This window comes from Channa argus, chromosome 23 (assembly GCF_033026475.1).
Source record: "Channa argus isolate prfri chromosome 23, Channa argus male v1.0, whole genome shotgun sequence".
Classification (NCBI taxonomy): domain Eukaryota; kingdom Metazoa; phylum Chordata; class Actinopteri; order Anabantiformes; family Channidae; genus Channa; species Channa argus.
The window spans coordinates 9,519,870-9,542,420 of record NC_090219.1 but is presented as its reverse complement, the minus strand read 5'-3'; the positions used below and the strand labels follow the sequence as shown (position 1 = coordinate 9,542,420).

At 39.6% G+C, this 22,551-nt stretch overlaps 1 protein-coding gene across 6 annotated transcripts in view; it reads left to right on the top strand.

Moving 5' to 3' along the window:
- cep290 (centrosomal protein 290) overlaps positions 1 to 22,551 on the top strand; it is a 30,376-nt gene that overhangs the window by 781 nt on the left and 7,044 nt on the right. For 5 of the 6 annotated variants that reach the window (XR_010912242.1, XM_067493852.1, XM_067493850.1 and 2 more), the window contains exons 2-36: positions 326 to 403; positions 533 to 602; positions 707 to 753; positions 2,202 to 2,336; positions 2,743 to 2,796; positions 3,829 to 3,975; positions 4,234 to 4,416; positions 4,523 to 4,612; positions 5,162 to 5,284; positions 6,042 to 6,165; positions 7,065 to 7,237; positions 7,594 to 7,756; positions 7,861 to 7,961; positions 8,058 to 8,124; positions 8,535 to 8,632; positions 9,023 to 9,098; positions 9,270 to 9,403; positions 10,406 to 10,570; positions 11,385 to 11,534; positions 12,945 to 13,060; positions 13,158 to 13,260; positions 13,514 to 13,744; positions 15,006 to 15,179; positions 15,294 to 15,405; positions 15,688 to 15,893; positions 16,123 to 16,274; positions 16,703 to 16,814; positions 17,107 to 17,562; positions 17,665 to 17,829; positions 18,020 to 18,127; positions 18,325 to 18,459; positions 19,561 to 19,830; positions 20,332 to 20,439; positions 20,766 to 20,965; positions 21,760 to 21,973. Coding sequence is in view for 5 of the 6 variants with exons in the window: in XM_067493852.1 (XP_067349953.1) it covers positions 326 to 403; positions 533 to 602; positions 707 to 753; positions 2,202 to 2,336; positions 2,743 to 2,796; positions 3,829 to 3,975; positions 4,234 to 4,416; positions 4,523 to 4,612; positions 5,162 to 5,284; positions 6,042 to 6,165; positions 7,065 to 7,237; positions 7,594 to 7,756; positions 7,861 to 7,961; positions 8,058 to 8,124; positions 8,535 to 8,632; positions 9,023 to 9,098; positions 9,270 to 9,403; positions 10,406 to 10,570; positions 11,385 to 11,534; positions 12,945 to 13,060; positions 13,158 to 13,260; positions 13,514 to 13,744; positions 15,006 to 15,179; positions 15,294 to 15,405; positions 15,688 to 15,893; positions 16,123 to 16,274; positions 16,703 to 16,814; positions 17,107 to 17,562; positions 17,665 to 17,829; positions 18,020 to 18,127; positions 18,325 to 18,459; positions 19,561 to 19,830; positions 20,332 to 20,439; positions 20,766 to 20,965; positions 21,760 to 21,973 (5,040 nt within the window). In the remaining variant the exon portion in view is untranslated. The remainder of the gene's footprint in view (positions 1 to 325; positions 404 to 532; positions 603 to 706; positions 754 to 2,201; positions 2,337 to 2,742; positions 2,797 to 3,828; positions 3,976 to 4,233; positions 4,417 to 4,522; positions 4,613 to 5,161; positions 5,285 to 6,041; positions 6,166 to 7,064; positions 7,238 to 7,593; positions 7,757 to 7,860; positions 7,962 to 8,057; positions 8,125 to 8,534; positions 8,633 to 9,022; positions 9,099 to 9,269; positions 9,404 to 10,405; positions 10,571 to 11,384; positions 11,535 to 12,944; positions 13,061 to 13,157; positions 13,261 to 13,513; positions 13,745 to 15,005; positions 15,180 to 15,293; positions 15,406 to 15,687; positions 15,894 to 16,122; positions 16,275 to 16,702; positions 16,815 to 17,106; positions 17,563 to 17,664; positions 17,830 to 18,019; positions 18,128 to 18,324; positions 18,460 to 19,560; positions 19,831 to 20,331; positions 20,440 to 20,765; positions 20,966 to 21,759; positions 21,974 to 22,551) is intronic. The other variant, XM_067493851.1, reaches the window with a different exon arrangement.

Below are 22,551 nucleotides of genomic sequence, written 5' to 3'. Positions count from 1 at the left end.
CACGCTTAACGTCACTCATCTAACCATTCAACCCTTCTCTGGTTTATAACCACATGTAGATGTGCTGTGTACAAAGCCCAACACTGATCTGGGACTATTGTTTACGGCTCATTTCTCACTGGCTTTGTCAGAAACACGTGCACGTTGTTTTGATCCTCTTGTGGTCACTGAATTTCCAACACACTAGTTTAAAATGTCTGCAGATGAAAAATCTTATCACTGAACTTTCTTTTGGTGCAGTGTTTCCATCCAAGCTTTTGCACAGCATCAGAATATTACCATTAATTTTCATTTCTATTCATTTTGCTTTTTCATCATATTACAGACAGAAGAATGGGAGGTGGAGGGCAAAGCTCCCAAAGACATTATTCAAGTCTTTAAAGTGTTTCAGGCCCTGCTTAAGGTGTGGAATGTTGTTTTTGTTATTAAAAAAAAAAACTCTTTACAAATGTAATGTCTTTTAAGCAAGGCTATTAAAATGAAATCCAACTTTTAATTTTAACATATTGTCCTCTCTCCCTTTGCCCGCTAGATAAAGGATCGGGAAATTGTGATTTGCAATGACTTCATCAATCAGGCAGGCATACAGCATGGCAAAATTGGTTAGTACACAGATAATGTTCAGTTGTTAGAATGGTTCATATGTCTCTATATTTTGCAAAAAATAAAACAGCATTTCTTATTTTGACTTCTCTCTGTGTGTTAGAAAAGGAACTTCTCGATAAGGTGACAAAGCTTGAACAAGAGCTAAAGGTAATGCATGAATAACCATTTTAGAGTATCTATGTTATCCTAAGCTTTATTATTTTGATTTTTGTCTTACTACGGACGTGTGCTCTTGCAGTCGGCTTTGGAATCTTTTATGCTTTTCCAAATATTCTGCTTTTTTCAGCAATTTGTTCTCATTCAGGTGAATGGAGAGACTGTCTCTTCAGCTTGTCTTCAGCTGTGTCCTCTTTCAGTGTTAACTAGTCAGGCATACTTTAGCCTGGAGACGGAGAATTCAAATTTTCAGCAAATTAGAAGGATTTCCGCTATCGGCCTTGTATTGCGCTTTTTAATATCTTTTACGGTTTTTCAATACGCTCAGCTTAAGTTTGAGGTATTTTTAGGGGGAATTTTCAACTTCTCCATTAGTGTGTATTGCAGAATGTTGGCCCAGTTATAGTGGGTAATATCACACGCACTCCGACTCCTCAGCTTCAACCTTTTTCTTCCTTTATTCAGTCAACTGTGACGGGACTTATGTTTCTTAAAGTATTTGGCCAGAAGCAGAGAAAGTGCCGTCTGAAACTCCCGTGGGACCCTATTATAACGGAGGTCCAAATATTCTCCTCCAATCGCAGCCGGGGTCTGTTTTAAGATCGCCGCCCTGCCTTCAGTTTATTGAGTGTCTTCAAATAAAGTATGTGAACATATTCCGTCAAGCCGCTCACAGTTTTTTAAATTTAAAAATAAAACAATTTTTCATACTTTTTTTTTTTAAGTTTTTAGTATTTTAAATGGTAAAATGCGTTTGTGGTGAACACACACACACACACACAGACAGGAAACAGGAAAGTTTTTGCCTTTTAATTTTTTAAGGCTAACTGGGTTTGGGCCTTACCAGTAAATAAGGAAGTGACATTTCAATTTAGCTATTTCAGCAAACAGTTCAGGTTTTTTCAAAGCCTTTTACCACCAAAGCATTCACAGTGCATTTCCTTGTCGGAAATGCTGTTTCTAGTTTATCTATAATGTTCTCCATAATTAAATACTGTTTGCCACATACAATATTGTATTTTTTTTTTTCTTGACATGATTCATGCTCTCAATAAATGTGAAAAATAACATCATTGTCTTCAACTGAAATTTAGCCTTTATGCTGCTTCACTTCCGGCCACAGTGCCAAATCCTTTAGCCAATTGTAAAGTGCAATCCTGGGCACAAAGGGATTGGTTGTTTCGACCACTGAGAGACAGCACCTAAGAAGATTACAGTTAATTCCTTACATACTCACCGCTTGTATACTTCTGATTTCAACTTGATTATTATTTTCATTTTTAAGGTTTGTATGTTATCAGAATCTGTGTTCTGACCATTGGCTTTGAAAAGTAGCAATTAATAGCAATTGGTATTAGTGTTATGAACAGATGGAGGTGATGCGAGACTTCGAGGTTTCTTGATGGGGGGGTTATATGCATCTCTCGTTTCTCGTGTAGCACTCCAGCACAGGGCCAGATACCCGCTTTCTGAGAGATGAGATTTGGCAGCTCGAGAATCAGCTGGAGCAAAGGGAGAAGGAGCTGACCCAGTTAAAGAAAGAAATGGGCAAGGAGAAGAAAACTATTGAGGAGGTATGAGCGTTATCCATTATGCCTTTGTATCGCATAGGACTTTGAACGTAGTCTTGTATCTTTTAAATGTTAGGCCATTAGTTTGCATTGTGTTGACATTATGTTGTTGCCACTGAAGATATTTTTTTGTCTTGACGTTATTCATTGACTAAAGCAGTACCAGTGGGTTTTATTAAACCCCATGTTGTTGTCATTGTAAATCGAATTTAACTGAAAATTAATTGAAATTAAATAGTTTTTAAATAATTCCTTGTCACCCTGGTGTTTTTAGACAATGTCTGCTTCCAGTCATATTGTAGTTAATTCACATTTTCAGAGGTGTTACCGAGTACAAATGCTGTTGGTGTGTGTCTGGTGTGGTTCTGTTGTTACTGCATATCTGCAACTTGCACTTTTGTTGTCTCAGTTGGCTGCACGAGCAGAGGAGGCTGAGGATGAGGCCAAGAAACTGAAAAGGGAGGTATGTGGTACCTGGCACTACAGTCCATTAAGCAATTATTTAATTCATCACTTTATCCGATGTAAAACCTCTGGGGGGCTCCTTGGTGCTGGTCCGGAGCCCTGATTAAAAAAAAAGGGGACATCTGGTGTAAAAACTCATTCCAAATATTTTCTTTCTTTCTTTCTTTAAAACATGCCTTATGCTCCGTCATCATTTGCTCACATGAATTTGGTGACATGCTTTTCCAGTATTTATCATGTCTTAATTTCTTTCTGTTCCATTGCCCTAGTTAAAAAAGATTAAGAAAAAGGTAAGAAATGTAATTAGTGTTTAGCTTTTAGTCTTTCAAAACAAGCACACGTTGGTGTTAGTAGGAGTATATAGATATTAGGTAATTAAGTATATGAAATACATGTTTAATGTCGATACATGTGGTTGCTGGGAGTGAAAAAGTGTCAAGTAAGTAAAGATGCAGACAACAGCGATGGAAACAGGATACAAATAACATAAATAATAGTTGGGTTATATAAAAACGTATTTTATTTTAGACAATAATAATTGCAAAGTAAATAGTCCGGTCTTGTTTGTGTTTCCAATATCCAATTGGTACAGTATCAGGTGTAATGTGTTAATATATTTGAAATATGTTGTAAATGTATTAAATTTAGTGTTGAGGATCTACAATATTAAAAGACTTTACAAAAGTAAGTTATTCTGCTGTTGTCATCCAAAGGGCGCTGGCCAGTGTAACACATGATCCTTGCTAGTAAACCTGCCAAGACATTTTCCATGTATTTGTAGATTGGTGGTATTTAACTCCAAGCTACGTATCTGCAGCCTGCCCTCTACCCCCCCCCCCCCCCCCCCCCCCCCCCCCCCCACACACACACACACACACACACACCGTGAACACCATGGTGGGGTCTTCATAATTGTTAATGTAAGATAAAAGGAAATCCTTACATTCCAGATCATAGTATCAGAGCATGGTCATACAATGTTGGATTCAGCTATATTTTTGAGACTATTTCTTTGACTGCACCACAACAGAATGAGCAGCTCCAGCAGGATTTGGAATTCTATCGTGGAGAGCTGGACCAGAAGGAGCCAGTCCCATCCAGAGATGAGACGGCAGAGACCCAAAGAAAGCTGAACTTGGCCAACCGCCAGCTCTACCAGTGCCTGGATGACCTACAGGTAGCAAAATATATGGTTGTCTACTTTACTTCTAGCGAACAAGAAACGCCTAGTAGTAGTACCTTGCTTTATTCTTTGAGAAAATTAAAGCATCTAAGGTCAAAAAGCAATGTCAATTTAGACTCAGTCTATTACTAGAATTTGTTTGACTTCTTTTTCTTTTTTTACATCTTTTTATAACCTGATCATTGCACCACAGATTTGTAGCAGCAAGGTATGTGTCTACAAATCAGTCTTATAGTATATTGTGTCCATTAGCGAGCTGAGGAGGAAAACTTGGAACTGAAGACACAACATGACCAGATGCAGAAAAATCTGGAGGAATCTGTGAAGGAGATGGAGAAGATGACAGATGAGTACAACAAGATGAAGATTGTTGTGCAGCAGACTGACTCCATTATGGATCAACTGAGGAAAGAGAGGGACCATGCAAAGCTTCAAGTACAAAAAATAATATATATATATTTATATATTTTTTTTTTTTACATGATGATATCCTGTACCAGCAAGTGAATTATGTTTCTCTTTGTGTGTTTTTAATCTGGAGGTCAGAGATTTAACAGATAAGATTCATAGCATGTCTGAAGAGGATGACCCAATTATGGCAGCAGTCAATGCCAAAGTGCAGGAGTGGAAGGTGGGTGTGAAGTAAGATTTCAGCTCTCAACAAGGCACCTCTTGTCTGTAAAATAAACTCATTGTGCAAATTCCAAATGTTAAACCCCTTTTGAGCACAGAAACCCATCTGTGAACTCAGGAGTCCTAAGATGACCTTTTCTGCCTTTAAAAAAAAGAAAAGAAAAGATAATTACATTATTTTCTGTCACTACTTTGAGGGGATTACTTTCTGAAGGCCTGAAGTGAGCTAAGCATATTACAACTTTCGCAAAGCACAGAAGTATCAAGTCATAAAAAGATCTGTAGTCAGTTTACAAGCTTGTCTAAAAAGAGTTAAACCTGACATACAGTAGTTAAATGCATGCAGTGGACTATGAAGAAAGGCAATTGCATCAATGCAGTCACAGTGAAACGAAGCTACATAGCTATAAAACACCTATTTACTACTTGTGTAGTAGAAGTTTGCTGTAAAGGTGCATCGTGCTCCTTTACCATTGTGATTGCATTAGAATGAATCTTCCATTGTGCTGATGTGACTTTTTTTTTTTTGGTTTGTTTCCACACACAGAGAGTGCTCTCTGCAAAGGATGATGAAATTTTGGTGTACCAGCAGATGATCCGGGACTTGAGAGAGAAGCTGCGCTTAGCCCAGATGGATTTGGACAAAAGCAACATTATTGCCTTGCAGCAGGTCTGTCCCAGAAAAACTGACATATCACCACCTGCCATAGCGGTGCAATGCATGTTGGTTATTAAGTTATCATTATGGTGCACTTGTCTGTTTTCGTGTAGATGGAAAGAAACAATTACATCCAAGGTGGATGATGTAGTCAGAGTTAGAAATACTTAAACATAGAGTCATAATTTAACGTTATAAACGACGTCGTTGCTGTTACATTGTAACATATCACAGCAGAACATATAATATAAAACAGGCCCAAGAATTTAAATTAAATCTATTAAAACAGTATCACGCTGTTTTGGCACAAAAAAAGCATTAATTGTTACAATGTGCTCAAGATATAATCATTCGAGATCATCTAAAAAAAAAAATAAAATCCTGCTTACAGTGTAAAAAGCTAGTGTGTGTGTGTGTGTGTGTGTGTGTGCCTTTTATTAGAGTAGGAAAAGCCTGACTGGGAGGTGATTTCCATGTCTTCCATCTATCTGCCATTTTTCCTACTTTTTGATTTTTCTCTTTGCCTTGTCACGTTTTATCAACCTGTCCTTCCTTCCACATCTGTCGCTGCCCTGGTCCAGGTCATATATGAGCTCTGTGGTGTAAGTTTCATCTTTTATGGGCCCCCTATTTTCAGCCACCCCTGTTTTCATTTCATGAATGATCTCATTGACAATGGTGGAAGTGCTTAGAATTCAGTGTGCTATCACTGTGCTCAGCCTTACGGGCAAATTCTCATTATTTTAAAATGTTTTGAAATGTCCCAAAGACTGTCCAAGAGAGGGATAATCAAATCAAGATGCTAAGTGAGCAAGTTGAGCAGTATACGGGGGAAATGGAGAAGTACACCTTGCTCATTGAAGAGTTAAAGACTTCCACAAAGAACGACAGAGGTGGGTGGCTCCTTGTTTTGTTTTTCTAACCGAACCCCCTCATATCAGAGCACGCATTTCTGGGACATCACCAACTGCCAAAGGCCTATGATTATTTATGTCACAGTAAAGTTAATTTATTTGCGTTCTGTAATGTTTGTGAGATAAAGGAAGCAGTTTAATGTTAACTTGGGTTTTACAGTTTTAGTTAATTTCACATATACTTGCTTATTGCAAAAGCTTAAGAAACTACATGCACCACAGCACCAACCCTTTCAGTGAATGCACATGATACATGTATGCGCAATTGGGGAAAAATCCCTTTTTTTTGTGTGTGTGTGAAGGATGCAGTGAAGTTTTGTTCTTTAATGGGGTATTTAAGGGCTGGGACACACCTGTTGGCGGGAGTTGGGCTGTTGGATAGTGGCCTTCGGTCTCTTCTGTGCACTGTGTCCCGTATCAGCGGTGCCACTGTCAGTGGCTTTTCGCCTTAATCAAAATGTTGAATCGGCATTGGTCAGCATCTGCCTAAAGACTGGGTCACGGAGTGAGATACATAAATGGCCCCAGGTCTTCTTTGACTTCTTCTCGTGCAGCACTACGTGCTCATTTACTCTCATTGTCTTCTAGCACCACATGTAGGCCCAGAGTAGCTCATGTAACTTGACGCAGCAGTTGGTCTTCGTCGGTACTAGTTCTTTGACGTTGGCTGGGTGTGTCACGGCCCTTACACAGTAAAACCACTGCTAAATATTCGTCAACATCAAATGACATGCTATGTGAAAGGAACAACTGTGACAAGCCCATTAAAAGTATTGCGTAGCTCTGAAACCCCTTGACCTCTACGGAGTAATTTAGCACCCTGTTTGCTTTTGCTGCCCACAACTGTTGGTTGGTGAGATCTCCTTTACTTGTCCAAGGGCTGCCGTCGTCCATACAGCACAGGAAGATGGAGGAGCTGAAGTCTAAGCTGGAAGCTGCAGAGACCAGAGCAGCGGAAGCAGAACGGGTAGCAAAGCTTGCGGAATCTCATGCTGAGGAAAAGGAAAAAGCCCTCATTGAGGCTTCAAACCGCTTGAAACAGTATGAATCTGTAAGTCTACAAATGCTCCCTTTCCCCTTTGTTTGTTGCTTTTGGCTCACATCAAAGATTCTTTTTAAATCCAGATCGAATTAATGTGGACTTGAATTCCCAGAAATAAGGCCTATGTTGTTTTTTTTTTCCTGACTGTCCTCACTTTTAATATAGACACTGAAATGACTATGTGACTATGGTGTGATCAACATGCTTTTTTGGGTATACAAGCTAAGTTTTTGTTTTTAATCATATCTAATTACATCCTGATTTCCCCCAAAAAGCATACGAGTTGAAAAACAAGGAAATAAAGAAAGTGAGACAAGACATGCTTTCTGATAAACAGTAACCGCAGCTCTGTTTCTGTATTACAGGGTACTTATGGCCTGGAAGCAGCCATCGCAGAGATCAAAGAGTGTAAAAATCAAATTAGAGTGAGAGAGTGTGAGACAGAAGCCATGACCAAAGAGATCAACCAGCTCGAGATGAGAATCAATGACCTCATGGACGAAAACGAAGATTTCCGAGAAAAACTAGGTCAGATTTTTCTTTATTTGTATTTAGCATTGACTGAATTGATGCAGTGAAATAGTTTAACTTGTGTTTATTTCGATCTTTTTTTTTTTTTAATCACTGCAAAGGTCTGGAACCAAAGCAGGAAGTGGATTTGCTGGAATTCAGGCGAGCCAAACATCTCAGACAACGCCAGTACAAAGCCGAAAACCAAGTCCTCACCAAAGAGGTACACTGAGATTACAAGTTATACAAGTTATAATCCCGGCTTTTATGATCATTCTTTTCGGAGCTTCTCTCATCTCCCTGCATGGTTTCTTGCTAGATTGAGCGGCTTGAAGAGGAAAGACTGGCGCTAAAGAGACAAATCAGATGCATGGTGAAGGAAAGAGGTGACGCACAAATAACAGAGTTGAAGAAAATAAATAACTGTGGCAATATTTTTTTTTTTTTGCCATGTCTTTCCCCTAAGAGATAAAATCAAAGGGGGAGTTTAAAGATATTTGAGATATCTTTACAAAACTTTGAGGAATTAGGTAGCTTCTTCCAAGTATTTGAAAGTGATTAAGGCATAATAGCTGGACAAAAATGATAAAGTGTTAAAAACAATTTTCTGCCTGCAACTCAATGCACTGAAGTGCCACTGATGTCTGAGAAATGGTAATTAATTAAAAAAAATCAATGGCAACATGTCTGGCAACATCAAGAATTTTGTTTCTATTAAAGCTGAATAGAATTAGGAATTTTTTTTGGCAATTTGTTACATTAAACTTACCATAAGGATGATCAAATGTTTCTGTAGGGAATCCACAGTTGGACTTGCTGCTGGAGGACAGTATCCGGTCCAGCAGAACATTTGAACAAAGCAGCACTTACACAGATACAGAGATCAGACGCAAGGTAAGTTCCGTCAAATCAGGCATCTTTAACCAAAGCCCAGTTTTTAGAAGAGCGGTGAATCCCTGACCAAGCAACATTTTAAAATCTTATTTATCTAATAAGTTAATCTAATTTATCATCATTGCCATCCACAGAATATTGTTTTAAGAGAGCCTTGGTGTGCACAAACCAAAGAAAGCGATAATAACCTGAGCTTTTTCTTTGTTGTTGCTCGGATACAGAACATTCAGCCCAAATTACATGTCAAAAGTGGTATTTTGCTTGATATTTGACATATATATTACTTATAGCTGATAATGAGGAAACCGTAACCGTATAGAGCTGTGTCTAGTTTGGTGCTAATTCACATTGTGCAACACAGCTTTTCAGTGATCTAACATGTATTTGCAGAATGAGTATTTAGGAAAAGAACTGACAAAAAAAGAGAGGGAGCTGGAATTGAACAAGACCCAGTTCCAAGTAAAATGTAAGTACATCTGAACACATATTTAGAGTTGAGTCTGTTTTATTATCTTTAGGTTCAGTTTCTTAAAAGCTGAAAGATTATTAAAACATTTTTATTTTTAAAACATTAAGCCTTTTCAAGTAAATTAAATATCTTACCGTGACGTTGTTTTTTTTTTATGTTAACTCATAGTGGAAGAACTGTCAAAAGTGAAAAGTGATTTGGAGGCTGCACTAAAAGATGTTCTTCAAGCTATGCGAATTAATCAAGAAGCCTCTTCATCTGATGCTGCCTTCAGTTTTCCCATTCTGGAAAGAATGGCAGATGTAAGTTTATGTATTTATTTATTTATTTTCCACAATCAAAAAACTGGCGAAGACAGAAGAAAATTTAGGACAATAATACAGTAAAGGTTAATTTTCATTTTGTGTGGAAAAATGTCATTTCGTACACAGCTTAACAATAGAAAAGGAGAAGATTCCAAATAGATTCACTGGTGGGACCATTGCTTTTATTGGGCCGACCTGATCACAATCACACTGTTACACACACATTCACGCCTGGAAGTTACCTAGAACAACCACTGACCTGTGGACACTGAGCAGCTCCACTGGAGCAGTTTGGGTAAAGCACCTTGCTCAAGAGCAGGGCATTAGTGTTTGTGAGGAAAGGAGGAAATGCTGCACCTCATATATCCAGTCTAGACCTAAACTATTTGTTTTGCTGTACTGAAAACAATGGTTAGATGAGCCTTGCAGTTATTTCATTGTTTCTGTCAGTGGATGAAGCACAGAGCTTGTTTCATAGCAACATAATGAAAACAAATTTATTGAGCCAGCTAAAAGTTGAGAGTAGTCAGACTTTGATGGATCCTGCCGTGCTGTTGCTGAAGATTCTCAGTCATTCAGGTGAGGTTTTCTGGTAGTGGAATCAGAGACAAAGACATTTGTTTGACCTTGACTTCAGGGCTCAGCATCTGCCATGTCCAGCACAGGAGAAAGTGGAAGGAAACACTAGGCCACATGCGTAGTAGTAGTAGTAGTAGTAGTAGTAGTAGTAGTAGTAGTAGTAGTAGTAGTAGTAGTAGTAGTAGTAGTAGTAGTAGTAGTAGTAGTAGTAGTAGTAGTAGTAGTAGTAGTAGTAGTAGTAGTAGTAGTAGTAAATTGATGCTTACTGTCAGCATTGAGTTTGAACACAAAAGTAAATGCGTTTTGGGTTTTTTTTTTTTTTTCCTGACTGACGAGGCACATTTTTAAATGATTTCATGGTCTTTTATTTATATTTCTTTAATTTCGATTTCACCTTAACTCTTCTACCTTTTTTAATAGGTTATAGATATCAACAACACAGCCGAACAGCCTCAGTCAGCCCTTCATCTTAAGTCCCAAATTCATCAGGTGCTGGGGAGAAATGAAGAACTGAGGCAGGCATTGAAATCAGCCCGCGAGGAGGCAAGCAGCAGCTTCAGCCAGCTTGCCAGAGCCCAGGAAAAGGTACATCCAGCATGTATTATGTATCGTGTTTAAAAAGATTTTGACAGTGTGTGTGCCCTTTTTTTTTTTTTCCTTTTTTTTTTTAAACCACGTGACACATTTAAAAATGATTTATCAATTTGTTCAAAGTCAGGTATTAACTCAAGGCCATATCCACATTCCAAAACCTTTTTCAAATCAAAAGCATGTGTGACAATCTATCACTACATGACAGTAGGGATAGAATTTTTTGTAATGTGTAATGTGCATAATGAAGATTTATAGAGACAGTGCCAAGACCCGACATTCTCTGTGTCTCTGAGAGGTATTCGCATGAATGGAACAGTTCTTTACCTAATTTTTCTCTTCTGTTTTCAACATGTGGGACATCTGTTTCATATAACAAGGATGTAAACACATGTTCAGGTTACAGTGACCTTCAGTATTTAAACTGACCCGACTGTCAATTGAAAAACTGGCATAATGACAAATTGCCAAATGTTTGTTGGATCCCTGATCATGAAAGTCTTATCATCAAACCCATGTCTCTAGGCTGCAGTTATAGTTGTCATTGTGTTACCACCATTCGCTTTTGTGGTTCACTGCAATAGTTTATTACTTTCTTTGGTGGACTGTTTGACACAATCTTTATAAAAATGACATTTGCATTGTAGTGATTCCACTGTTGGAGTGTTATTCTAAAAATATTCTAAATAAGCCAATAGCAGGAGAAAACCTTTGTGAATTTTGTTTGGTAGAATGACAACTTTTACTTGTTAAGCCAAGGTTTGGCTGCCTGGCTGTTTGTGTGATTTCCTTTATCTGTGCCTGTCAGATGAATCAGTTGCAAGGTGAATTGGAAGTTCTCAAGAAGTCAGGCAGCAGTGGAGTCATCCTCCAACCTCTGACCCTCCCCAAGGGGCTGGAGCCCAGCAGCACTCAGGTCCTCAGTTCTCTGAATGAGTACACAGTTCGACTTCTTCAGGTCAGTGTTGTTTTAAAAATTAAAGCGGTGTGATTCAACTAAAGTCACAAAAAAAAGTTATGGAATTGTTTGCAGTTTCCTGGTTTTCTCTATAATGTGTGCAATAATCAGCAAACACAATATTTCTGACAGATAAAACAAAGTTATTATCTTTCATGTTTTTTTTTTTTTGTTTTTTTTTTGAACATACTCAAATAACATTTAAATCATGGTGGAAAAAGTAATTGCAACATTAATTGGCATCGACCTTGGCAAAAACCTTAAGCAAGCACTTCCTGTGGCTGTGGATTAGACCTGCACAAAATCCAGGAAGAATTTTGGACCATTGCTTCTTATAGAATTGCTTCACCTCAGCCGTATTCTTTAATTTCTGATGTGAACAGCTCTCTTCTGGTCGATGCAGTGAATCTCTATTGGGTTGAGGCCTGGGTTTTGACTGGGCCACTCCAAACAGCAGATTTTGAGTTTAGAGTTTCTAAAGCTTTTGATGTTTAGATTTTTTTTGTCCTGCCGCATCACCCGGTATCTTCTAACGTTATTCTCTAATATACAGGAAAAGTCAACTGGACCTGTATTGCTGTATTGTTGTGGTCCAGGACCAGAGGCAGCAATACAGCCCCAAATCACTATACTTCATTATAGGAATGATGTATTTATGCTGTGTGTTCTTCTCAAACAATTCATCATCTGTCCATAAGACATTTTTGTCAATAGTGTTTATCAGTGTTTGGATTATCAGTGTGGTCTGTGGCAAGCTTCAGGCATGCTGCAGTGTTGTTTTTGGGAACCAACAGCTTCCTCCACGATGTGTACGCTACAGTGCCTGTTCGGTGTTTTCGTATTGTTGAGTCAGAAACACAGATTTTAGTCTTTAGCTGTTACTCTAGGGTTGCTTTTTTACCTTATTGAGCATTCTGGGCTGGGCCTTTGGAGAGTACCAACAGTACCAAATCATCTAAACCAATAGACAATATATGTCCAACTATGGAATGATGAAGATTAAAAGTCTTTAAGATTACTCTGTTACTCTTTCCAGCTACATGTTAATCATTAATAATTATTATGATTAGTCGTAATCATAGAAACTCTGATGCTGATTATTATTACTCAAGGCTCATTTGAAATTCTGGTTTGTAGACACCTGACTCCAACTTATGTTTAGTGACAGAAGCGTAGTCTTGCCATTACTTTTTCCGACATTACTTTGTATGTTTAATGTTTACTTGGCATGTTCAATAAAGATTACAACAGTGTTTTATCCGTTTTGAAATATAAATGTTGATATTTGTGACTTTGGTGTGGATCAGATTATGACCAATTTATGCAGAAAACCAGGAAATGACATTACTTTTGGTTGCAACTGTATGTGTCAACTTTACATTGATCATTTATAATACCCATGTGAAACAGGAACTTAAAAACAAAGAGGAAAGAAGCAAGAAACTCGTTGGAACACTTGAGGAATACAAAGAGAAGTTTGCAGTCATCAGCCACCAACAGGGACTCCTTTATAAAGAATACCTAAGGTGGGTTTACAAGAATGTTTCTTGGAAGGTATAGCTGGCCTGTAACCTTAACTGCAAATGTTTGAATACGTTTTACTGTGGGTTTTCTATTTCTCAGTGAGAAGGCTGAATGGCAAACCGAGAAAGAGACATTTACAGAAATAAAGAACAGGCTTGAGGAGCAAAAGCATGTGGACGCTGTTAAAATACAAGAGTTCAATGTAAGTCGTCGTGTCTCACTCACACGAAGAAACACACACAAAGAATTGAAGATGAACAGTTTACTACCAATTTCCTTGTTTCTGTGTGTGTTCAACTTCTTCCTCATAAGCAGTAAATGTGAAATGCTCACATAAGGAGGAAAAAAAACACTCATTCCTTACTTTAAATATAAGTAAGACTATACTAAAACAAATCGCCTCACAAGAAAGACCTGCGTTTTAACCATGCGCGTTTATTTGTTTCGAACATCAGGAGCTGCTGGACACACTTAAGAAGGATCCAGAAGAAATCAGGAGGCAGCTGAGCGAAGCATTACGCAAGCTTACAGTGCTGAAAGTTAACGAGAAGAAACTGACGCTGCGCTACACGACCCTGCTGGAGCAGGAACAGCACCTCCGCAAGGAGAACAGCAAGCTGAGAGATGAGAGCAGCCAGATGCAGGTTTCTGTCACCCAGAGGATCGGCTACCTGCAGAGACACAAGGTACACAAAAACCAAAACACCGGTACTCAGAAACACGGTTGCTCCCTGAAATTGATCAATGGGATCTTCAGTCAGAAGGCCCATCAGTAGACAGTTAACAGCACAAATCATATAGCTGCAAATAATAAGGGGAATCCTCTATCCAACCATCCTCTCTACTGCTTTTCTCATTAAGAGTTGCGTTGTGCAGATTCCAGCTGCAAATAGCAGCGTACACTCTCTCTCAGGGCTGACACAGAGACGGAAAACAATACAAACTCACATTCACAACCACAGGCGATCTTAGAATCACCAATTAACCTAAAAGCATGCACTAATGTTTCACCAATTAACCTAAAAGCATGCACTAATGTTGTGCACATGCACCACATGCTGCTGGAGTGCTTGCTTTCATGTACATGCATGACGCTGTGAAATTTCTCCACCTGCAGTTGGTAAACACCGTTGCCCACTGGCATTTGTTAAATGGAATCATTTTTTGACTCACACACAAAGTCACAGAACTCTTATTTAGCAGCAGAGAGAATCCAGCCCCACTAGGTGTGCATCAAATTAGTGTTACTGTCATTTGCTGACATTTAACTCGGAGAGAGATGACTCATTTAACCGATCGCTTTTCCCTCTGTTTGACTGACATGGTGTTTTTTGTTTGTTTTTAGTTTTGTGACATCCGTATTAAATGGTCAAATGGTTGTTTTGAACAGCCATATGTGAGCCAATTGACAAGGTTAGGAGTCGGGGACAGTCCAACTCAAAACCAAATGGTAATTTATTGAAAATCCTGTAACTAATGATTTGGCACCGTTTTTACACCTGATGCCCTTCCTGACCCAACACTCCGCAAATTCTACCGGGCTTGAAGCCGGCACCGTGCGGCTGCTGATGGGGATGGGCTATTGGGGGTTCATTGTCTTGCCACGGGGACATGTGGCTGGAAACTGTGGGGTGCAAACCTCCGACGCTATGATCAATAGGCAGCCTCCCCCCCCCCCTTCCAACATTATTGATGTTTTACCAATCCAATTCAATTCAACTTTATTTATCTAGTGCCAATTCCCACCAAAGTAATCTCAAGGCACTTTACAGAGTAAAGTCAGGACTATAACGATGATCATGGGCGACCACCTACCTTGAAAGTGGAGAGAGAAAAGAACAGAGCAACTAAAGCAACAGCAAAACGTCGGGCAGGATGGTAGGACCAGTAGCTGCACACGAGACCACAAGACAATGCCCTTTTTATCATAACGCATTTTGTCTTTAGGAAATGGCTACATATAAAATCGCCTCACTGCAGAAGGCCTTGGATGATAGTGTGCCCTCATCGGACCTGGAAAAGGCTAACAAACAGTACACAGAGCTAACAGTCAAATACAGAGACTTGCTGCAGAGGGACAGCCGCCTTATACAGAGAACCACCAACCTTGAACATTTGAAGGTATTAACACACGTTAACTTCTCCATTTTCACCAAACCTCGGTTACATACATCTTCATCTCTTTTTGGCTGTTCACAATTCACTGACCTCAACATTCATTTTTCTGTCTCTCAGAGTGAGAATGAGTCTCTACGGGAGCAAATCTCAGCCCTGAATAAAGAACTGGAGATCACGAAGGAGAAGCTGAATACTTTGGAGCAAGCATGGGAAAACGGCCATTTAATCGGTAAACTAAGAATAGCAGTTGTTATAATCAGTTTAGGTATTTAGATTTTTCACAGATTTTATTCATTTATTTATTATCGATTGAGCTGTGGCTGGTGGTGTCATCACAGTCCTTTTTTGACAGTCTGTGTGATAGGGGTTTGCTAAGCGGGCTGCAAAAAACAAAAAACTGCTCTCCATAAATCATGTTTTCTCTAGTTTGTGGTTTCAAACCTGCATATCAGATTCTCATCCCAAATTGTGTGGTGGTGTTGTGGTTTTTTTTTTTTTTTTTTAATACCAGGAGGTGAAAACGGCATGGATAAGGCAGGCAAGGCATTGGCCAACAACGAGATGGTATCGGCTGCTAGACGAATCACCACACTAGAGATGAAGGAGCTAAATGAGCGGCAGAGAGCTGAACATGCCCACAACATGTATGAACATATGAGGAACTCCCTGAAGCAGGCGGAAGAAAGAAACTTAGAGCTGGAGTCCAAGTTTGCAGAGGTAAATGATGTGTTGTTCACTGGCCGGACACGCAGTCTTACAGTAAAGTGTTGGGCTGCATGACGCCTTTGTAACCTGCCCAGATGATGCATGGGAGGTGTTTTTTAATTTTGTTTTATTTCACTCAATATTTTCGGTTCGTGACCTCCGAAAACATCAGTAGAAACCAACATTTCCCCCAAAGAGTAAAGAATCTTTTCAAGCAGTGATAGTTCGGTTTTTATCTTAGTTAACCAAGATGAATGTGGAGGCCCAGAGGGTCGAGCGGGAGCTGAGAGATGAGTTGGCAGACAGCATCAGCAAAGCTGTGAGCGATGCCGACAGAGCCAGGATTGCAGAGTTGGAGAAGATCGAGGCAGAGCTTCGCATCGAGGTTTCAAAGTACGTTTAACAATGTGGAGACAGAGAATCATCGTTGAGGTTCTTCTCGCGAAATATATGTTTTGTTACATATTGCATTTGGAATTCTAGAATAACTTTGTGAGTAAATTATATAAACGTCCTGGCCTCAATGAGAAAAGCAGAAGAATTTCCCTTTACGGAAAATAGAGTCCCCAATGTTAAATGCATAGTACTTTTTAAGTTCACATTTTTAGATTTATTTTGATAGTACTACTTCTAATAAGGTTTAAACTAATATTTTATTATTGGATATGTGTATGTGTGTGACGTCTTAGTTATGCAATAGAATTTTCTTGCTTGCATTTTATACATAGGTTGTGAACTGTGTCTGTAGAATATAGGAACCTCATTTTCAATATACAGTTTAAATATGTATTTAAAGATTGTGATGTGTGTTTTCGTTACAGGCTTCAAGAGGTATCTGATGTTGCCGTCATGCAGGTGTCTGCTCTCCAGGCAAGACAACAGTCCAAAGAGAAGGAAGTAGAAGCTTTGAGGAGACAAATACTGGACTATCAGGTAACTGGATTGGTTAGATATTTTGGGGCCATTTATGAGCCATTGCATAAGAAAGCAGACAGGAACCACAGGAGGATAAGACTTACAGCATACATACACACACTGCTCAGTTATTTGGCTTTTGGTTTAATTGAACCTAGGAAGCATTATTAACTTTTCCTCTTCTGCCTTTATAAATCGTTGTGCCTTTTGTGCACAAAAGGACCTTGGTGGTCTAGCAGGCAGGCATGTGCATTCGTACGTTGTGTTTAATTGTTTTAAGTGTCTTGACAGTGTTGTATCTTTCCCGTAGTCGCAGTCAGATGAGAAGGCCCTCATTGCAAAGCTCCACCAACATATTGTGGCTCTGCAGATCAGTGAGTCGGCTGCTTTGGCCAAGCTAGAGGCTGCCACCTCGCATATCCAACAGCTGGAGGCTTACAAGCTGCGTGCCGAACAGCAGCTGGATACCTGTGAGCGCACTCTGTTTCTCGCCCGCCAGGAGGGCAGTAATCGCTCGAAGCACCTACGGCAGACCATCCAGTCGCTCCGTAGGCAGTTTGCTGGAGCGCTGCCGCTTGCCCAACAGGAGAAATTCTCTGTGGCTATGATGGGCCTCCAGGAGGACAGAGTAAAAGCCCAAGAGGAGAGGAGGAAAGCTGAGGAGGAGAGGAGGAGGGCAGAGGGTAGGGCGGAGGAACTGGAGCTGAGACTTCAAGGGCTGGAGGAGCTTATCTCAACACTAAAGGATATAAAAGGGGCCCAGAAGGTCATTTTGATTGACTGACAGATATAAATGCTATCACTCATTCCCCACAACTTATAAGCGGGTATCACTGAAACCCATCCCACTGTCTATACATTTAAACAGGTAACGGAGTGGCACAAGAAGATGGAAGAAGTTCGCTTGCAGGAGCTGAGGAAAGGCAGGGAGCTGGTGGTCCAGAAGGAGGAGATCAGGTATCTTAAGAATCTGGTTGAAGAACAAGAACGATCCATCGGCATGCTGGAGGGGGACATTGTGCAGCTACACATGGTGAGAGAAGAAAAACAAAATCCTGGCGATACAGGAATAGTTTTCTAAATAAGTCAAGTCATACTTTAGGGACATTCAAGTTAAATACAAAGGTAGAGTCCAGTATGACTCAATAACTCAATAATTACCTCAGTTGGTAATATTTCAATATCAAGATAATCAAGAAAAGTTCTCCCTTTGCCCTGCAAAGCTTCAAGAAGAACGCCAGCTTGCATGGGATCAGCGAGAGGTGGAGATGGAGCGTCAACTGGAACAGTTTGAGAAGCAGCAGAATAAAATTCTGAGTGCTGCAGAAAAGGTAAACACATGTTTCTAAGCACTGATGATGAAATAGCTCAAATGAACATCAAGTTTTAAACATTTTGTCATCAAGGCTACGATTAGTTGTAGTATTTACTTTATTACCATATGTGTTTAGAAATAATGAAGCAGGATTTACAGTTCGCGTGTCTGCTTTTAAAGCCTGCTAATTACCATAGAAATATTTGTTTTCAGCTTGAGGAAGGTCCGGACTTCCTACCAGACCCAAGTCTACCACTGGCTCATCAGTTGGAATTTGCTTTGGGTAAAATCAGACAGCATGTTCGTACAATCTTGGACACACAGGCCACCTGCAAAAGTTTGGATGAGGTGTGGTATTCTTTCCTTTTTTTTATATATATATATATATATATATATATATATATATATATATATATATATATATATATATATATATATATATATATATATATATATATATATATATATATATATATATATATATATATATATATATATATATATATATATATATATATATATATATATATAAAATATATACAGTTAAGATCTTATTTATTAGTTTGCTTTATGAAATCAAACGAAACCCTTAACTTTTCAAATATAAGTGTTTTTAGTTCTATTGCTTCCAAAAGCAAAATCTCCTTTAAAAGATGCCTTCACTGATTTTTTTTTTTTTTTAATTTTTTTTTTTTAGAATTTGCTTCTTTTGGTTTGAATGCAATCAAATGTCCCTTTATTAAAATATCTGTCTACTTTTATCTGAAAAATACCTCCACATGACATCACTTGGGGGAACCCTCCGCTCAGATTATGCCAACTTTTTGCTCACACCGTGGAGTTTCTAAACATGGTCAAATGGTTTTCCAGAGCTCCCCCAGCTGACATGATTGGAACTCCTAATGTTTAAATCATTAGGAGTCATCTGGAGGAGTCTTTCACCTAGAAACGGAGAAGTTTAATACAGTGAAGCCAGAGGGAAGTTTAAAAGCATTCATGTACATTAAGAGCCTAAACTAAAGCCATAGAAAGCAAGTTACAAATTGGTAAAGTCGCCCTTTAAGACAATTTCGAGTCAAGGATGGACCTAACAAGCATGTCTTTGGACTGTGGGAGAGGACCAGAGAACTGTGGAGGAACTCCATCCAATCACGATGAAGAAACCTCACAACAGTCTTCCCTGAAACATTTAGTCAAAGTTTCCAAGGGCCCTGTGTGTCATTACTTTGACCACCTCAACTCTCACTACATTTGGTATGAAGCAAATGTACAAAGATGTATTTCATATTTAAAAATGTACCAAATAGGGTCCCTACCGTTGACGATGCTTTACTATGTAAAGTTTTCTGGAATTGTTGCAAAGTTCCTTGGGTGCTAATGAGTTTGACCTTAACTCTGTTTTCTTTGAATGAACACATCACACTGTTTAAACTCTCCTTTTATTTGCAGAAGTTGAAAGAGAAAGAAGCAGCTCTGTGGAAGGCAGAACAGAACATCGTCTCCAGGGATAAAGTGATCAACGAGCTGCGTCTTCGGCTTCCAGCTGCTGCCAACAGAGAACGGTTACTAGCTGACCTTGCCAAACATGAAGAGGGCCAATCAGACTGTCAGCCTGCCCTCAAATTGGCCCATCAGACCATTAAAGACCTTCAGGGGCGACTTGATAAAAAAGAAGACATCCTAAAGAAATATCAAAACCAGCTTTCTCAAGCCAGACAGGTACAATGAGACAACGATTATGTGTGCAAGTATTTATTAATACATTAACTCAGTTCAGTGTCTAAATGGTAAATGGTCTGCACTTCTATAGCGCTTTTCACCCATTCACACACACAATGTCACACACAATCTCACACACCGATCGGGGAGCTGCTACGCTCATCGGGAGCAACTAAGTTGGGGTTCAGTGTCTTGCTCAAGGACATGTGACATGTGACCGGAGGAGCCGGGGATCAAACTAACAACTCCGAGATTGGTGGACGACCGCTCTACCTTCCTGCGCCACAGTCGCCCTCGTGGGTGCAAAACCACAAATCTCTGCACTTTTGTTTACTATTTGAATCAACAAATCAAGATTAAGACAGAGGTGGACAAATAACTTAAAATATGTCGAATTTTAAGTTCGATATTTCATCAATAAGTAATATAAAGTTCCTTAAATGTTTCCTAATTACAGAAATTTATATTTTATGTCCTTAGCCCTTCTCCGTTTTATTTCAGGATCAAGAGGAGATGATAAAGAGACACCAGAAGGAGCTCAGAATGCTGCATCAGAAGCTGGACTTGCACACAGACTCCTCCCTAGAGCGCTTTAAACAGACAGCCATGGTACACGTGTATCCATTTCTTTATTTATGAGATCTGTACTTTTTTTTCCTACCAAAGCTTTGACATTTTGGACCATTGGGAAAATAGCAACATGGGTAGAAGTCCAGATTATATAATACAGAGCATAGACTTAGTTCCCATATTTAAGGATACTGCACTTGTATTGCGTTTCACGCTGCCAAAACTTTGTTGGCAAACTTTCACTTTTTACAAGTGTAATTTAGAAAATCTGAGAGTCTTGAGCGTTTGACTGGAACTTGAAATTTCACGACTCTGACGAAGTATTGTTTTTCTTTCTTTTAATGATGCCTCTGATATCTGTCTAGGAATTGATGAAGAAGCCCACTCTCAAAATACCTACCTCCAAACATCTGGAGCGTCTGGCTGAGTTGGAGCAGACAATGGCAGAACAGGACATCTCCCTCTCTTCTATCACAGAGAAGCTGAACCTGACCACAGCTGAGCTAGAGCGACAGAGGAGAGCCATGGAAACAGAGGCTAACCAACACGCCGAGGAGATGTCAAAGTGATTATCAATTGGTGTTTTGTCTGATTTTTGAGCTACTGCTCAATAGTGAAGGTTATATTAGAGCAAAAGTAGATTTTTTATTTATTTTTTTTTCATGTTCTCTTTTAATGTAGTTCATTAAGTTAGTAATGCTAAACATTAGACGCAAAATAAGCCCCACTACTGATTTAGCACCTTAAATAGTTTTTTTTTTTTTTCGGCTTATCCTGTGAGTTCAGGGTCGCCACAGCGGATCATTTTCCACATGTTGATCTGGCACAGCTTTTTACGCCGGATGCCCTTCCTGACGCAAGCCTCCCCGATTTCTACCGGGCTCGGACCCGCACTGCACAGCTGGGGAGAGGAACGGGCGGTTAGGGGTACAGGTTAAATTGTAGAGGTTACATTTAAGGTACTAAATCAGTAGTGGGGCTTAAGTTAAGATTTACATCCATGGAACAACATTGAATTTGTTTAGAATAAATTAGAGAGTTATACTTTTGCTATTGCTGTGTATTAAGGAGTATTAGGTTTGAAAATTCCACTTAACCTAAACGCTACACTGCTTCAGTGAAAAGACAGAACAAGCACCTGGTGCCAGGTTAGGCAGTGTGGAGTAAGATAAAGAGGTAAGACAGGTGCCGACAGGTAACAGTATTCAGTAGTTAAGGGGCAAGTATTAAATAATTCCATGATAAGTGCGAATACTTACGGTGTAACTACCGTTTAACTACAGAAGAGGCTGTTATGTAATAACACACATTAAGAATCTGTATATTATTCAATAAACTGACAGAGATCATGTCTTGCAGACTGCAAGAGTATCATGCTGCCCAGGTGAAGGCTCTGACTCATGAGACTGAGGATCAGAGAAGCCAGATGGTCCAAATGGAGGAGGAGATGAACTACCTTCGAAGTGAGCTGGAGGCCCAGAAGGAGGCCAACGTTCGCTCCCCCAGCAACACCATGAAAAACCTGGTCGAACGACTCAAAGCACAGCTCACCCAGAAAGAGAAACAGCTTAAGGTTGTTCTTTTTTATCAAGTGTTTTTGGTTCCTTTTGTTCAGTTATATAATGGTGAGCAGCACAGGGTTAACTTGTTTTCCTTTCAGCTTGTTCCTTTTCAGGAACAACCTTTTCTAGACCTCCTGCCTGGCAGCTCCCACCTCAGCATCCTTCTACCGACATTTTCACAGTCTGTCCTCTGTACATGTCTCTGACTTTATCTCCAACACATCTAACATGATTCCTGATCCTGTCCAGCCTCGTCACTCCCACAGAGAACATCAACATCTTAAGCTCTGCTACCTCCAGCTCTGCCTCCTGTCTTTTCTTCAGTGCCACTGTCTCTAAGCTGAACAACATCTCTGGTCTCACCACCGTCTTGAAAATTTTTTTCCTTTCATTCTTGCTGATACTCTTTTATCACACAACACACCTGACACTTTTCTCCACCTGTTCCAACCTGCCTGCACTCGCCTCTTCACCTCTTTTCCACACTCTCCGTTGCTCTGACCCTAAGTACTTAAAGTCCTGCACCTTCTTCACCTCTGCTCCCTGTAACCTCACGATTCCACCTGGGTCCCTCTCATTCACACACACG